Here is an 18,746-nt window from a genome sequence, read left to right on the forward strand (position 1 = left end):
GACAAAATTTGTGAACTGGACAACAGATCTAAAGAAATTATCCAGAATTCAACAAATAGAGGGAAAATATGTAGAAAATATGAAACCAAGATTTAGAGATCTGGAGAAGTCGGGGAGAAGGTAAAACACAAGGCTAATTTGATTTCGTGAAGGACAGAATAGAGAGAACACAGGAGACAAAAAATTCAAAGAGATAATAGCTAAGAATCTTCCATAATTCACAAAAGGCCTAAATTAAGCATTAATTTGGGATGATGACAAGAAAGCCTTAGCTAAACACATTGTGATTCGATGACACAAGGCTGTGGAACACCAAAGACAAAAATCTTAAACATGACTTGAGGAGAGAAGACAGAGTAGCTACAAGAATATTAGTCACACCGACAGCTGTCACTTCAGAAGCAAAGGGATAACTGAAGAAAGAGAACGAAGGAGAAATATCAGAGAGAAGACAGCTGTCAACCTAGAAGTGTTCACCCAGCTAGCTTTTTAAAAAAGAAAATATTTTATCTAGTTGTGCATGGACACAATACCTTTATCTATCTATCTATTTATTTCTTTATATGTGGTGCTGAAGACCAAACCCAGTGCCTTACACATGCTAAGCAAGCAGTCTACCACTGAGCTACAGCCCCAGCCCCCAGCTAGCTTTTTTGAGAATAAAATAGTAAACTTGTAGGTAAGGCTAAACAAACATTGACTCTATAAAATAATTATATTTGGAGTTAAACCTAGACAGGACTAAAATTCTAGACAATAATGTATTTGTAAATTTAGGGGAGACTATCAGACAGTTCTAAAGTCTCTAATGTTTAGGAAGAGAGTAAAAATATTAACTTTAGATTTTGTTAACTGTGCAAGTTAAATTTCCTGATAAGCACTAAAATATAAAATTTGAAAACTTATATAAACTATTACAAGTTAACATAACAAAACTCAATCTAAAAGAAGGCAAGAAAACAGGGCTTTGAAAAAACAGAAAAGGCAGGACAGAAACCAAGAAATAAAATAAACCACAAAATAATCCCTAAAATGAGTAATCTCAACAAATGTAAATAGATTAAACTCCCCAATTTAAAAAATAACCGAAAAGAAAATTACACTTTTAAGTAATTTGACTGCAGAACTGTATTCACTCAATGAAGTGATGGAAAATATTGAAGTTTATCATGAGTTCTGGTTTGAGGAAGCTACAAATTTGGCACCCAAACTTGATGTTTTAATGTAATTCCCTGGGAATTCTACAGGCCCAGTGAGGTTACCTGGAATCTCGGCTAACCTCTGAGGGCTACTGTAAAGAAGCCCTAAGTGTTCCCACATGAAGCACCTTACTCAGGAACTTATCTCAGAAAAGTACCTTCAAGGTACAAGCTCTTCAATGCTTATCTCTGGCACCTTCAGTCATGGAACAGCTCAAATTCTACAGGTCAGTGGAACCCCATGCTGACATGTATGAAAGTAGTGTACCTAATCCCATCACATTCTCGGCCGAGCTTCAGTGTGGAAAATAAAATGAAAACCCAGAGGGAAAGAGAGCCATTTATAGTTTTGAAGAGACCTATTTAAAACCTAATAGAGAAATCCAACAAAAGGATAAAAATCCCATATAAATACTAGTTTATATTTAAGGCAATGCAAAATGAAGCATCACTAGAAATAGATGCTATTGAAATTAGTAACTCCACTAGAAAATTCTAACATGTTTCAGAATATGAGAGATCAAGTAGAAGGAAAAAAGGTAACAGTAAAATAGAGAATTTGAGCAATACAAAAAAAAAAATGTTAGTCTAATGAACAAGCAACATCTGGAAAATATGTATACTTTTCAAAAACCATTTACATAAGTTGACCACAGTCTAGGTCTTAAAGCAGTTATCAACAAATTTCAGCAGATCAGTATTATATGTATCTATTCTCTATAATTCCATTAAAGGAAGAATCAATCAAAATAGAATTTTAAAATCTGTTAGGAAATGAAGGAAAAAAGCCTCCTGCAGTCAGACAAGAAATCATAATGAATATTGGAAAATACTTAGAATTTAAAATAATTAAATAATTCTATAGTGCTTTAAAATCACAAAATATTACTTCATTTAATCGTATCATAATCCTGTGAACTTCAGAGGACCCACAGTATTTCTGCTCAACATAGCAGAAATGTAAATTATGAAATGATTAATATCAATTTTTACATAAAATAAATACATAACAAAAGTAGTTTGGAAAACTGGGAAACAGAAGCAAAAGTGTTCAGCACTAAAAATATCAAAAGGAGGATAAACGAACCACCCTTTTAGAAGTTAGGTTGAATAGCTAACAAAATTACAAAGAAAGAACTGAGTATCTTACTGTTTAAAGCTCAAGAACCCCTTGAATTTGTTTTGGTCTAGAAGTCTCTTAGATACTTGTGTAATATATACAAACTTACAAGGTAAAGTATTTATTCATGTGAGATTAACAAAAACTATCAGAAAAGTTTTCCTGTGCCAGTTGAGCAACCACAGAGTACATTCCCACTCACACATATAATCCCGAGTTCTTGGCTACAGCATCTGTTCAATGGTGTGTTGGCGATTAATGGCATTCCGTAAAGTGCCTATGATACAAAGGGAATTTTCATTTAAGGCTCCCCTCCCTTTTTATGTGTGGGATATTTTTGGAAGTTTTTTTTTTTTTTTTTCCATCCACTGAAAGAATTAAGAAAATTCCAGCATGCCTTAGTGTCAGCAAGTACTCTTTTTAGTCCAGGTACAAGAGGATGATTGATGAATCTGTCAAGCCTACAGTAGCAGACAGAGAAAGTTGGCAGAAGTTCAGTGTTATTGAAAGAAATCTCAAATACTTATTTCATCTCCTCTATTAACTTTAATCACATTTTCAACATGCAGCCAAGAATGAAGCTTTGACAGTAAGCCATAAGTTTACACAGTCAAGCATTGTCAATTTTCTGCAGTCGAAACACTGAGATAAGATGAGAAAGTTAGGTATTTTCTTTCTTGTACCTTTCTTGACTGAAAAGCAATGAAAACTATTACAAAGATTTGGCCATACCTCAAATTCATTTTCCATAAATCTCCTGAAATTATTGCATTTACTTTTGCTTGGTTTATGGCAAACAAAATCAACTTAGTTCTTCAATTCAACTGTTAAATGCAGAATTTTAAAAATCACAGTGATGACAAAATTGGTACATGTTTCATCATAATACACCTGCTTATGAGAACAGACGTGAACATTAAAAAGGATTTACATTTAACATGGATCATTTGCCACGTGGACAAACACTTCTGGTTCATTCAGAGCCAGAATGCTTATATGGTTCCAGAGGGATTCCTTGGCAGAATTTGCTAATTACTCATTAAACAGTTGAACATGTATAGACGTTATTTATCTTATAAAGCTTACCCACAGAAAAACAGACACAAAAATGAGGTAAATACTATGGGCAAGATTGTGGTTCTTGGAAAAAGGCTAAAAGCCAACATATATTTTTGGTAAGCTTTTCTTCCTAAGCATGTTTCAAAAGATGAAAATACTAAGAGCTGGAAGGCCACAAAGCTTAACACACACGTCTTGTCCTCCAGGGAAACGAACGGCACTCTGCTGCACTGCAAAATCTGATCTTTCCCAACAGGCAGTGCCAGCACCACCGTGGCCATCTTTGTCATAGTGGAGACAATGCTTTGATCATTCCCTCTTTTAAATGTGATCTTTGTTCCAAGGCCAGCTGTTTGTTTACATTACTCACTGAATAACACTTTATGCATCCTTAGGTCTCTCACAGCCAGGGAAGCTGTGGGAGGCAGCTATGCTACCTGCCTTTTAAGCTACAGTAATTAACATCAACACTGTATGAGAATGAGTTGAAAGATCCTTCTAAGAAGTCTGTAGTTATAGTTCTCTCAGCTAATGATCAGAAAACAAATCAAATTCTGACAAAGAGTAAATTCGTCTCATTTTCCTCCTCTTCTTCCCCTCTCAAATGATCATATTTAGGCACTTGAAACAGGAATGGTAGAGCACTCTTCTTCTATTGGCCATTCAGTTAGGCTCCAGCTGCAGTTTCTCTGTGTGCCACTGAAGAGTGCCACTGAAGGTATTGCTAAGCTTGAAGCAGAGGCTAAATGTTGGTGGGAGTATTTTGTGGAGCAGTCAATGAATTCTCCTCCATTTCTGAATGTTGTGGTTCAAGTTCTTAAAAAGTTGAGAATTTTGCTAGGCCCTTCTCCATCTCAGCATATTGTTCTTTAAGCCTCTCCATGGCTCTTCTGTGTTCTTCATCCACCTCAGCCTGACGGCGGGGTTGTTCTTTCATGAAATCCTCCCACTGGAGCTGATGCTGTTTCTCAGTAGCTATTAAGTGGTCATGATACATCTGAGAAAAGAAAATGTGAAAATCACCTAAGATCTTCTATAGAGTTATTTTTATATGCAGATGAGACAAATGTAACTTTATTGCTTGATGTTTGGTTACTGTAATGATCAACTATAAATCACAATAAGAAAAATTACATTATCATTTTAACATCCAATAAGAATAGGACACATTAGAAACAGTGAAGGCTTTTCTTATTATAACTGAACATGAGTACTCACATTTTTTAAAATTCATAGGTGTTTAGTATCCTTAAATGACAAAAATCCAAGTAATTTTAATACCTCTAGTTTTCTCAAGTTCCAAACTACATATACTTTATCAAGTTTAAAGAACATATGCTAAGACAATCATAAGAAATTAAAATGTCTGTCTTACATAATATGTTTTGAGTACATTAGAAGGAATCAGATCATTAGCTACTGAAGGAGAAACCGAGAAATCTCTTCAGTTCAATTCTAGCCCTTAAAGCAAATCAACATCTAAAACAGGCAAATTAGTGTTTTCTCAAATATTTAAGGTCAAATATGTCAAATATCTAAATTCTTCTTGAGATGGTCCTTAAAATTTCTCTAAAGATGAAAGGGTTTTTCTTTGGAGCACCACAGCAACAAATAGGGAATACTACTGTAGAAAAACAACAGCAACTTAATTTTCTACCCTGAAAGAAAAACTTCAATTATTATCTTTGAACACACACAACAAAGAATTAAATTAAAAAAAGGGTATGAAAAGTAACTTTCTATATTTTCTTCAAGTATTCTACATGCATGTTATAAGTTTTGATGTGGTTTTGATTCCCGCTACGTTCTTTTAAACAAACCAAGGGAAACTGTCAGAAGCAAACCACAGAAGCCTATAACGCATCTGAAATCACAACTGATTCCTCCATATTAACTCCACAGAGCTCTAATGGAAAGGGACACCTGGTGGGCTCAGAGACTCGACTGGCCACTCAGAGGCTGGAACCTGAAGCTTGTATATTAGTAGTGGGGATCTGAATAAGTACTAGAGTGGTGGTGGGAAAGGGTTCATAGACCAGGGGAAGGGAAACAACTTCAGCACACTCCTTTTTAACTTCTCAGCCTTATGGATTTCAACTCAAAAAAAAAAAAAAAAAAAGGACAATACATGAAGAGTTTAATTAATTTTTTGGTAGGACTTCTGCCAAAAACTATTAATAGTCTCACAGAAAAGTCACAGATTAAAAACAGAATAAAAATTAAAACTTCATCAATATTGTTATCTTGCTTTAACTTATTTATTTACTTTGTTATTTATCTACTTATTTATTTATGGTTGTGGAGATTTAATACAGGGACACTCAGCCACTGAGTGTCATCCCCAGCCCTTTTTGTTTTTTAATTTTGAGACAGCCTAAGTTTCTGAGGCTGGCCTTGAACTTGCAATCCTCCTGTCTCAGCCTCCCAAGCTGCTGGAATTACAGGCATGTGCCACAGACATAATTGGCTTAGCTGCTCTTTTGATCTGGCTGATGGCCTGGGTTCCTACTCCTATCAGGCAGCACTTTTTATCCAGAGCAGCTCAATGGAGAAAAATGCAGACTTGGGAACCATATGAATCTCACTTCAAGTTCTAGTTCACCCATTGCCAGTTGTCTAAAGACACTAAGTTAAAGTTTAATCTAAAAATGAGAAAAATATTACTTTGTTCAAAAATAAATAATATTTATGAAGACTAGAGGTAATACATGTCAACTTCCTAGCTCAGTACCTGAGGTGCTTAAGAAAAGTTAAATATTATTGTATAAATCACAAGCACAGCATCTAGAAGGCAGATTACTCCACTTTTTATCCTCTGGTAGTGAAGTTTTTGTTCTTTAATTAATTAATTTAATTTTTTTAAAAAAAATTTTTAGTTCTAGGTGGACACAATATCTTTATTTTATTTTTTTATGTGGTGCTGAGGATCAAACCCAGTGCCTCACGCATGCCAGGTGAGCGCGATACCACATCCCCAGCCCCTTTAATTTATTTAACAATAGATTCTTGTAATAAATTGAAGCATACAAGTAATGCAAATAAAGTAAGTTTGCCCCTCCCATTTTTCAAATTCACTGCATTCCTCCTGGATATAGCCACTGCTGATGAATTGGCTGCCAACAATCAGTGTCTCCATTTTGTACTACAGAACGTTATAACTAAAGACATACACACCCAAGTGGCCTTCCCACATCAGTTATATCACTTCTTTCCCTCAAGGTTCAGGAGACAAATTGAAAGCTGACAATTCCCCAGCCCAAAATGAAAACCCAGTCTTGCTTTCTTCTCCTGAAGTTCCTGAGGTCAGTCCACTTGACCTAATTTCTTAGTCTCTCACCATTAAAAATAATAATTGCTATGCATTCTTCATAAAAATTACACACAAAAAAACAGAGAGGTTGATTATATGTTTCCATATTGACAACACTGCAGTCTTCACATATATAAAACTCAGCTACCCGGGAAGAACATCCACTTGAGACTTAGTTGAGGAACTATGCAGCAGGGTCTTTGAGCTATCCAAAAAACAAACAAAAAAAAGATGTAACAAAGTCCATTGGCAAGAACTGCTGTTTTCAGAATATTCTGAACCTATCACAATTCTAACTAGTTAACTGGTTTTCAGGACTACACCATATGAAAAATCACAAATAAGAAAAAGAAAAAGCTGATAAATGAGATATGAAGAAATGATAGTCAGCCTATGGCAAAGGAGGAGACAGAAAAACCCGAAGCACAGTATTTGAAGGCATTTGGTATAGAAACACAATCCTCTCTCTCTGACCCCAACCCCGCTCTCTCTCCATGATATAAAACTTATGCATAGAAGAACATATTTTTAAAGATTTTCATCCAAAACAGTTTTTTTTTGATTAGTAATTCTTTTTTTTTTATTGGTTGTTCAAAACATTATGAAGCTCTTGACATATCATATTTCATACATTAGATTCAAGTTGGTTATGAACTCCCAATACAGATTGCAAAACAGTTTTAAAAAGTCATATAAGAGCTCCATGTTTAAGGAAGACAAAAACTTGGGCTTTTTGGTAAACCTAGCTATATAATATTATAGAGGTTCCTCCAAACGTTAAATGTAGAATCACACATGACCCAGTAATTTCACTTTGAGGTCATACCCCAAAGAACAGAGAGCAAGAATGTAAACAGATATTTGCACACTCATGCGTACAGCAGTATTTTCCACAACAGCTCAAAGGTGGAAGCAACCCAAGCACCCATAGACAGGTGGATAGGTGCACAAAATGTGGTCTATACACATAATGGAATAGTTCTTTAGCCTTAAAATGGAACTTAAGTCTGTAACATGCTACAAACACAGATGAGCCTTGATGATATAATACTAAAGAAATAAACCAGTCACAAAAAACCCAAATATTATATGATTCCACTTTGAGCAGCCAAATTCAGAGACAGAAAGCAGAACGTGGTTCTGAGGAGTGTGGGCAGAGGGAAGTGGGAGTTAATGGTTAGTGGATACAGAATCTCATTAGTTTTGCAAGATCAAAGAGTTTTACCGAGAGTTGGTGGTGATATTACTGCAGCACAACAATGGGAATATATTTAAAGTCACTGCAATGTAAACTTAAAAATTTGGTTAGGGGGAAAAAAATGGTTAAGAAGGTGAATTTTATGCTGTACATATTTTACCACAATAAAAAAAAATTGAAATCAAGTTTCAGATGAAAACAATTGCATTCTTAAATGGATATATTTGCTTTCTTTTGGGGATAAACTTAGAAAATTCTAAGTTTAAAAGAAAATGAAGAGGCAGTTTATCAGTGAGCTACAACATGCAGCAGAAGTCATAAGCGGCAATGGTGTTATATCTTTCTACTGAGTAAATTGTACAAATTAAGTCACAACAGAGAAAGAAATAGTAATAATATACTGAGATACCTATCTATATCTATTTATATCCCATAAAAGATAAATTTAAATAAAAACAAATCCTGAAGCTAAACTATATCTAGAACCAGTTCAATAAATAAAGTCCGGAATACAAACTAAAGATAGTTTTGCTCACATTAGTTAGAATCAGTGAGTCTCAACTGGGGTGGGGGGAGTGCTTCTTTCTCCAGAGATTTTTGGTCATTGTAACAGAGGTCAGGGGAGGAGCTACTGGCAGCCAACCCATGGTGTACTGGCAGCAATCCTCAGCAACAGAACAAAGACCTTTCTATCTGGTCCAAAATGTCAACAGCATCGAAGTGAAAAATGCTGGTGTAAGAAACAATTCTGAATAATCCAACTAAGGTTTAAAAGGTATTCTGGAACATATATCAGCAATATACGTGCTGTTAATTTTACACACACTTTACCCAGGCACAGAAAAAACTACTTTGGTAAGAAATATCAGTACAAGTGCCAAAAATTATTTTAAAGAGAAGAGCAGGAAATATTACTCAGTATTCTCCAAATCTTTTCAAGAATATGGCTTTATATGATCTCATCTCCCTCATAAAAAGAAATTATGAAGAAGCATAACCAAATCTAATAAATATCTGTGGACAAGACTGAAACAGTTACATTTATTTCACTGTCTCTGGAGTGGCTGGACAGCGCTTCAAGAGTGGATGCTGCACATGAACCTAAATTTAAATTATTGACGATATCAATCACCTTCTGTCTCCTAATGGCCTATTTTTCAGAGCTAGTGAACTTTATAAACCAATTGCATTTTCAATTCACTACTTAGTGCTAGCACGCAAAATGTAACCTTTGTATTAATGGCAGTTCTCAAGACATGTTAAATAAGTAGGGAATGTGCATTTATTGTTCTTTTGAATATACTTTTAGATATCAATTGTGGGAAATGTGATTTGGCTGAATGACGCTTATCAATTTACTTCCGGCAGAATTCCACAAATTGTCTTGGCAAAAAAGAAGTAATGATTAATGGCAATAGTCTATTTTATTCCATCACTACTCCCATCTTTCTTTGCTTTTGAGAGCCTTTCAAATATACAAAATGTGGCCAACAGGATAAGCAAAAGCAACAATTAACATTAGCCTGTAAAATGCAAATAGAAGTCATTTTTATTTTCTACATATTTATCTCTCTCTCTCTCTCTCTCTCTCTCTCTCTCTCTCTCACACACACACACACACACACACACACACACACACACAGACACGGAGGTGGACTGTACATATAGTCCAACACCCTGCCATGTGAAAATTTCAGAAAAAGCTAGATATGGCAGTTAAAAAAAATCCTAAAGATCCATACTTCAAATTGTTCTAGTAAGTAGATAAACATTTTAAAAAAATGAAAATTTAAGACACAAGGCTCATTGTCCCACTAAGACTATAAAGAATTTTCACTTTTTGCTGGGCTGTGAAAATGCATCCCTTTAATACCTTTAAGCTGATTAATTTTACTAAACCATCTTGAGAGAAGAAAATCAGGGTGGTTCCTCACTAACAGAGGTTTCATATACTCTACAGTAATTCTCAGTGAAACTCAGCTTTGCAGTACATTCAAAAACATTAACTTTTAGTATTTTACAAAAATTAGTATAACAACATTCTCAGACATAAAGACAGTTAAGAAATATACTGGTCTAATTCCTTGAGCCACCCCCCCCCCACCTTTTTTGGTCCTCCTCCTTCTTCTTCTTCTGCCCCCTTTCCCTTCTCTATACTGAGGACTGAACTCAGGGACACTTGACCACTGAGCTACATCCCCAGTCCTTTCTATTTTATTTTATTTTGAGACAGGGCTCACTATGTTGCTCAGACTGATCTGGGCTCAAGTGATCCTCCTGCCTCAGCCTCCCGTGTGCTTGAAGCTTAGGGACTCGTCCAAGGGCATACAGTCAGCTAATAAAAGAACCAACCATTATAAACAGAAGAAGCCAGATATTTTTTATGCAGTCTGGTCATTTTTCTCCTATATAGAGAAGGCTAATATGTTAAATATGAATATAATTCAAAGTGATAAGAGGAAATATTCCAATTATGGTTTAAGGGTTCATCCTACTCAAGAATAAAAAGAATTTCTGTTTATCAGAATTGTAACTGTTTGGACATGTCTGAAAGACCAACTCAGGTGTGAGTGCAAACTCACCCTAATCTGCTTACGTAACATTGCAACGTGTCAGAGAAGTAGATGAGGCACAGAATGCTTTTCCATTTTGAAAGCCAAGAGAACTACATGTTAAAATGTATAGCCAGTATTCTATCAGACAGTTATTCTGCTGCTTAATAACAGAAATGCTCCTAGTGCCTCCAGTAACAGATGGCTTAATAGAGCATTTCGGCTGGCTCCTCTAATACCTCCAGAAATAACCACCTGATGCTCACACACCAGCTCCATGAGACCACTGCTTTCCTGCATCTTTTGCCCTTGCATAGGCTACATTCCTTCCCTGCACTATCTTTCTTATCATCCAGCAACTGAATTCTTATTGACTGATCAAGGTCAGGCTTGAATGTCACCATCTTCCTAATAAATTATTCCTTTTGCCAAATTGCACAAACTTTTCTTCAACTTGATCACAGTTCTTACTATCCTACATTGTGTTAGCTTTAGGGGTTTGGAGCCCCCCAACTTTTAACTCCTTGAGTGTAGCAATTATCTTAAACTTAACAAATTAAAAAACTTTCATACACAGTGGTACCTAGCAAGAAGAGGATTAAAAAATCATCTGCTCTCCAGCCTGGCATGACCTACTCAAGCCCCCACGCCTGCCTTCGCAGTTTTAGGAGCATCATGCTGGCACTACACCCCAAAATGGACAGTCCGAACGAACTATGGCTCTATGACTTGCTATTTCATCCATGTGCTCAGCAGTGGCCGTGCTCCCTGACCCTGCCTGCTGGGACTCTATTACCCTTGGGCAGTCTTCCCATCAGTTGAGTCCTTTCAGTAAGACTTAAATCATCCAAATGTTGAATTTTCAAACTTTACATCTGGAATTGAGTACAGAGTGTAGAAATTAAAGCCCTGGAAAGGTTCATTCCATTATATACTTATGTAGTAACAGATCTGAACTTTGTACTGTGGATTAACTACAACATTTCCAAAGAGAGAGAGATAGTAACATTTACTGATATGCACAGATGCAAAAAGGAATTGTTTTCAGAGTGACTTAGTATTTTCACATGTCTTAGTGTAACTGTAAGGTGTATCTTTACTTAGAGTGATGAATAAGTTACAAAAGCACTTTATGAAAAGTCCAAGTGAAAACACCAAATTATCACAGAAACTTAAATTTGTATGCTGTCTTCCACATCTGAATTTAGTTAAGATATAATTCAAATAAGCAAAGCACCGCCCATCAAGTGATTCACATACTCCTATGACTATTCATTAAATAACCCATCTGCAGGCATGAATGCTTCCTTTTCTAGAAGAAATATACATAATATATTCTATGCTTAAGGCTCAAAGGAAAGATTTATATTTCCAATCTGGTGGGTATTTTTTTGCTACATGTAAAACTTGTATTTTCTCTCTCCTTTATGAGACAAATACCACTTTCAGGGAAAAGGTGAAAATGCTGAAAAAATAAAAAAGAGATCTGCAATTTGAATTATAAAAATATTGATGGTGTGACCATGTGACCACATCTCCTCAACCCATATTCAATAAATTAACTCACTGTATAAATCAAAATAATTCAGAGAATTTTCTGATCAAAAGCAATTGCTAATGATATGATGATAATAAACACCCAGAGAGCTGGGTGTTACAGTGCACGCCTGTAAGCCCAGTGACTCAGGAGCTGAGGAAGGAAGATCACAGGAAGAAGCTAGTCTCAGCAATTCAGAGAGGCCTGAAGCAATTTAGCGAGACCCAGTCTCAAAATAAAAAATAAAGAGTTCTTTAGCTGGGCATGGTGGCACATGCCTCTAATCCCAGCAGCTTGGGAGGCTGAGACAGGAGGATTGCAAGTTCAAAGCCAGCCTCAGCAAAAGCAAGGAGCTAAACAACTCAGTGAGACCCTGTCTCTGGATAAAATATAAAAAACAGGGCTGGGAATGTTAACTCAGAGGTTGAGTGCCCTGACTTCAATCCCCAGTAAACCCGCCTCACCCCAAAACAAAAGCTGGGGATATAGCTAAGTGGTAGGGTGGATTCAATCAACAGTACCAAAAAAATTAAAAAATGAAAAGAAGCATCCAGGAATCACATACTCATTATCTACTTTTACCTTTCTTCGTTCCTGTTCCCTCTGCTGGAGTCTACAGACGGAGTCATTAGCTGCTTGCACTGAAATAAAACAGACAGTTGGTTTACAATTGTTAGCCTTTAGTCAGGAGAGACTGACTTGGAGTCTGTTAATCTCAAGAAACTACAAAAAAACCGATCATTTTGATGGCTGGTGGGTGGCTAAAAGGGAAAAACAAGTTTTGCCAATATATTTGGGATATTGTAATTAGAACAACCATCATCGTTGAGGGTTGAGATATGCAAGCCAACGGCATATGAGTACTGACTTCAATGACAAGTGTCAAGAACAACCTCAGAATTCTCTGATCACTGCATTCTGAGGAATTATGGCTTTCCCTCATCTCTCCAATTCGCTGACTCCCACCCTTCCTCACCCACACCACCATTTTCTTGCAGGCAGTGCTTCACCTCTAGATAGTTTCAACAACTTTCTACCATTCTTCTCACCCCTGCTCTTTTGTCTTCTAATGCATCCTGGCAGCCCGGACAAGTTTAACTCTCCAGATCATTTCTATTAAGTCATTTCCATTTCTTAAGAACCCAAACTGCCAGTACAGGATGAGTACCCCTAATCTGAAAATCCAAAATCTAAAAGGCTCCAAAATTCAAAACATTTTGAGCACTACCTGGGTGTAGTGGTGCACACCTGTAATCTCAGAGCTAGGGAGGCTGAGGCCCTAAGCAATTTAGTGAGATCCTGCCTCAAAGTTAAAATGAATAAATAAAAAGGGCTGGGGATGAGGCTCAGTGTTTAAGTGACTTTGGGTTCAATCCTTGGTACCAAAACAAAACAAAACCCTTCTGAGTTCTGACAACACAAGTGGGATATTCTACACAGACTTTACGCAGTAGGTCTCAGGCAAAATGCAAGCACACTAAAAATACTGCATAAAATTACCTTTGGGCTATATGAATAAGATATATATGAATTAGAGGCGAATTTCCTGTTTAGACTTGGGTCCTATTCCCAAGAGATCATATGTGCAAATATTCTGAGATCAATAAAAGAAAAAAAGCCAAAATTCAAAACGATTCTATTACCAAGCATTTCAGATAAGGGATACTCATGTATTCATTACTGAAGTTATTTGAATATTTACTATGTGCCAAGACCTGCACTAAGAAATTCACATGCTTGCCGGGCGTAGTGGTGCACACCTATAATCCCAGCACCTCAAGAGGCTGAGGCAGGAGGCAGTTGAAAGCTAGCCTCAGCTGAAGTGACATGCTAAGCAACTCAGTGAATTTAAATGAAATACAAAATAGGGCTGGATATATGGTTCAGTGGTCGAGTACCCCTAAGTTCAATCCTTGGTATTCAAAAATGAAATTCACATGCTTTAATCCCCTTAATCCTATTTTTCTCTTAGAAAACAGACCATCCCATTTTATGGATGACACATCTGAGGAACAGAGAGGTGATCCTGTCACTCAAGAAGATCATACAACTAATAAGAACAGGAAACAGCATTTCAAATCAAATCTTTCTGACTCTCAAAAGACTTGGCTCCATACTTTACTGCCTCTTAATATTTCATCAATGAAACCAGTTTCAATTCTTCAGTCATTCAAATTTTTTCATTTACCAGATCTATTATTTCTGTTTACAGGTGTTCTCACTTCACTCAAATAAAGATGTTTGGTATGCAGGCTGAGGAAGCCTTGGTCAGCCCAATCCAGGCTTGAGCCCTTGGTTGTGTGGCTGATCCTGGACATGTTTTCTCAGTCATTCATTCATCAAATATTTACTGAGCATTCACCATGTACCAGCACTGTTCCTGGTGCTGCTCCTACTCCCTTCACACCTTACTTCCTCACTTATTAAACGAGCATAACAACCAATAGTAGGACTTCAGGACTGACATGATTGTTACATGAGATAACAGCAGAGATTATGCTTATAATAATTCAAATACTACTAATAAAATCACCCAAAATAGCTCTTTGCACACAGCCATTAGTCCCAAAATGTTATTGTTACTATTATTCTATTTACTGCACTACCCTATTGAAAGTGCTTTCTTTATTCCTTTCCTCTTTTTAAAATGTTTTGATTGTTTCAAAAGCTGAGTTCAAGGTCATTGCCTTCACAAAGCCTTCCTAGATTAGTTATTCTCTATAAAGATTTTTCCTGATTTGAAATTCTTTCATCAGATACACGTGTATGTGTATTCTACCACTTTATCTTGCATTTGCTTAAACTGGAGGTTGATCTAATTGTTTTACAATTATGCCTTCCTACCCCACCCCAGGCTGGGCCCAACTAGGTCACAAGTTCCATAACAGGGCAGGGACTGTGATTACTCTTTCAGAAAAATGTTAGGCTTCTCCCTCTGGGAATATGGTAAAAGAGGAGGAATTTGTTTTCAAAAAGCTATGTTTTTATCAGCAACCATTAATTTTAGTTATTATCAAAGATAATATTTAAGGACTGAAAATTAGGTTCCCAATCATTGTTTTTTCCCTAAAAGAAAAGATGAAAACAAAACAAAATAGGAGTTGATTAGATCTGCCTCCTTTCTGCAGCATTTATTAAGATGACATCATCTTTCCCAGGCAGTGGTTCTATCATTTCCTGTTTTTTTCCCCCTTCCTGGCTCTGTGAACATAACTTAAAAATCCAACTTGCTGTCTTTAGTTGGTTGCCATTTTCAGATCATTCTGAGCTTACTCTAAGAGTTACAGGACTGTGCCACTTATTTTGTCATTTGTTACATCCTTTAGTTATGACATATCTGACAAAGGCACACTTGTTTCTCAACAGAATTTTCTTTATGTCTGAATAGAACATCCATTTTAAGAAATTTCAGCCCCTGTGAAGTAACACATTTTAACTCATTAGCTACCCAACAGATAAAATTTCTTTTCTGAATTCTGAAATATGCTTTTGTAAAATCTAAGAAAATCATCTTCCTACACCAAACATTCTCTTCCTTCATAATTACTGATTCCAAGAGGAAAAAGTCCATTTCTCGGAACTTTCCTATCACTTCCACATCTCTTACTGGCTCTACCTAATTCAGTACAAAGAAACTTCCCGGCTGTCTCACTGTTTTAGGAGGCTATGTTGACTTAAAGAATAAAAGGTCAGGAATTTAGCAGATGCCTTTCTCTTAAACAAGATTTTTCAAGGAAGTTAGCACCTTGATAGAGTTATTGTGCCAAACATGCAGCTAGCATTGTCCCGATTTTCCCAACATAAAGGAGAAACTCTATCATAATAATTTTGGTTTGGTGTTAGAAGCAGATGTTGGCTCACTCATTCATTTTGATGAAAAATAATTACTGAGCAGCTACAAAGTGCCAGACACAGTCATAGGTCAGACTATAGTGAACAAAAAGTCCCCAAGCTCAAGGAACTTGAATTTCAGTATGGAAAACAGGCAACATGTAGGTAAACATTCAGCACGTCAGCTGGTGAAGGATGATATGGATAAACAAAGCATGGCAGAGAAGCCAGTGAATGCCAAGTGGAAGAAGTGGCCAAGAAAGGTCTCACACTAGCATCTGGGCAGAGACCTACAGCAAATGAGGGTGCTCAGGCATCGGAGAGAAGAGTGTTCCAAGGGAGCAGTATGTGCAAAGATGCTGAGGAGGGAGGGAGTATGCTCGGTGCATCAGAGGAAGATGAAGGAGGCCAGTGGCTGGCATGAAGGGAGGGAAAAGGAAATGGTAAGAAATAAAAGTCAGAATGTGGGACATTATGTAGAAACTTCCAGGTCATCGTGAAGATTTGGGCTTTTAATCTATGTAAGATGAGGAGATTCTGAGGTCAGTTATGACAAGAACTTAGTTATATAAAAGGATCGTTCAGGCTTCTCTGTGGAGGATGGACTATAGGGAGGAAAAAGAAGAAGTAAAGAGATCAGGTATGAAGTACTAGAATAATCTACATAAGGGATGAGAGTGGCTTAAACCAGAATGGTAGCAGTTGGTGAAGTAGCAAGGATGATCAGATTCTAATTAGTCTCAAAGTTGAACAAAAATAATTTGAAGTTTGGTTCTAAACATGTTATAGTGAGATGCTTATCAGACCAGGCAGTTGTATATGGAATTCAGAGGAGTGGCCTAGGCTGAAAACAAAAATATGGCATTATTGATTGGCATGCAGTTGACATTTAAAGCTATGATTCTATATGAGATCACTAAGAAATTAAGTATTGATGGGATGGCAGTTGTGGGTAACCCAATGTTAAAGTCAAAGCTCTAAGTGGGAACTACAAAGCTAAGGAGGAGCCTGGGTTAGAAGGGAATCCGAGAGAGTGAGTGAGGTCCCAGTGGAAAGGAGGACTTTTATTGGCTGTACAGAAGGTGATGGCCTGAAGCTGAACTTGGGCTCTGGAGTCAGCAGAATTTACTTTGCACTATAGTTCCTCCCATAGAACCAGGAGTATTAAACCACTACAAATTTCAGTTTCCTCCACTATAAAGTGGGGAGGATAATAAATATTTATTTTACTGGGTTTTATAGTTAAATAAAAAAAGAGGTGAAAATTCTAATAGTAAAATAGTATAAAAATAGTTGAAAAAAGGTCAAAAATTCATCACTTAGTAAATACGAAAAAATTATGACTGTGTACTACAAACACTGAAAAGTGGTGGCCAAGAATAGGAACAGATTTTAGTAAAGAATCAAGAATACAAATCCCATCTATCCAAGTCATCCCCCAAAAGTAAAAATAGGATAGAGAAAACAAGTTGCCAAAGCCCTTAGAATTCGAATGTACTTTCATTATAGATGAGCGAGGGGAGAAAGGAACATGATATGTGAGACCATCCATTCTGAAAGAAAACCTAATAAAATTCTTGATAGGTCCTTTGCCATACAAATCAACAATATGAGTTTAATGAAAGAAATCAAATGTGATGATAAAATACAGAATGAAATAAAAAGTGAGACTGCAGAGCTAAGTAAATAAATTGAGAACTATAATACCATTACAGATATAATAAATGGAAAGGGAAACTTAGTAGTAAGAGGGTGGGGGAGAGAAGTGAGGGGACACGGACACAGCCCCACCACCCTCCCACTGGGGAGGCGTGCATTCATGCTGCCAACAATGGAAACAATAAAAATAAACAGCAGCAAGAACACTGCACCTTCTAAATGTTTTTTTATAATTATTCTCCTTAGAATGATTTTTTAGTAACTACTATCTTTTATAGTAAAAACACTTGTTTTAAGGTATTGCCTTCTGTTTTCTTTAAATTTTTGTTGTCAAATGTAAATGAAATTAAAAATTAATACTTCAATTTAAAAATTATACAATATCATTGTTGCCAAATGTCCTTTCTTCTTTCTTCCTTTCAATCCTTCCCTATCTACTCATCCAATGATCGCTCCTCCATCTATCCTTCTATTGGATTAAACAAGCAGATGTCTGGAATGATCTTCACAAAAGTTGAAAAGCACTTGTTATTTTTAGGTAATTATTTAGTGTGATTCATTGTTTTCCTTTTTTTTTTTTTCTTCTTTCTTTCTTTTAAAAAGTTCTCAGTTAGGGGTGTAATAACACAGGGGTAGATGATGTGCTTTCTTAGCTACAGGTGTAACTCAGGGGTAAATCATGTGCTTACATATGTGAGGCCCTGGGTTTAACTCAGGAGTGGGGGGGGGGGGAAGGGAGGGAAGAAGAGAGAAAGGGAGAAAGAATTTATTTTTTCTTCATTTCTTATCACTTAAAAAGATCCTTTAAAAAATAAGAAAAATCACTGTACTTAAAAAGAGGGAGAGGGGAGAGAATATTCTCCAACTTTGGCCATGTAAGGTTATCTGAGGAACAACCAAGAAGCTTTTTGTCCTCCTTACTCTCTAAAATCAAGGACCCTTTACATTGAGGCAAGATCTTTTGACCTCAAACTTGGTGAAATTTATAAGCCTATTGAATAACCAATAAGTGGAACCCAGACACCACTGGTATATTCAGAATGAGAATATGTAAAGGCAATATTTTGATGACCTTCAGGGTTGCTTTCTTGTATCCTGGTAGACTCATTTACTTTTTGTGGTTTTTAAGGAACCATGGATGAGTTTTGGCCTAAAATCTCTGCTCACCCAATCCCAGAACACTCTGCAAAGTGAGTAGTAATGTAGCCAAAAGCAGAAATGATACCAAGCTGAGGTTTCTGGCCCAACTCTCCACTGGGAGACTCCTAGAGGTCCCTGGCT

At 36.6% G+C, this 18,746-nt stretch overlaps 1 protein-coding gene across 2 annotated transcripts in view; it reads right to left on the minus strand.

Moving 5' to 3' along the window:
* Bloc1s5 (biogenesis of lysosomal organelles complex 1 subunit 5) overlaps positions 1 to 18,746 on the minus strand; it is a 40,421-nt gene that overhangs the window by 2,753 nt on the left and 18,922 nt on the right. The window contains exons 4-5 of one of the 2 annotated variants that reach the window (XM_046453488.2): positions 12,558 to 12,616; positions 2,840 to 4,375 (exon numbers count right to left, since the gene is read on the minus strand). In XM_046453488.2, the coding sequence (XP_046309444.1) occupies positions 4,196 to 4,375; positions 12,558 to 12,616 (239 nt within the window). In that variant the 3' untranslated portion in view covers positions 2,840 to 4,195. Of the gene's footprint in view, positions 1 to 2,839; positions 4,376 to 12,557; positions 12,617 to 18,746 lie in introns of those variants that run through there. The other variant, XM_058582389.1, reaches the window with a different exon arrangement.

Source organism: Marmota monax, unplaced genomic scaffold (assembly GCF_021218885.2).
Source record: "Marmota monax isolate L192 unplaced genomic scaffold, Marmota_monax_Labrador192_F-V1.1 WCK01_AAM20220418_F8-fsc00029, whole genome shotgun sequence".
Classification (NCBI taxonomy): domain Eukaryota; kingdom Metazoa; phylum Chordata; class Mammalia; order Rodentia; family Sciuridae; genus Marmota; species Marmota monax.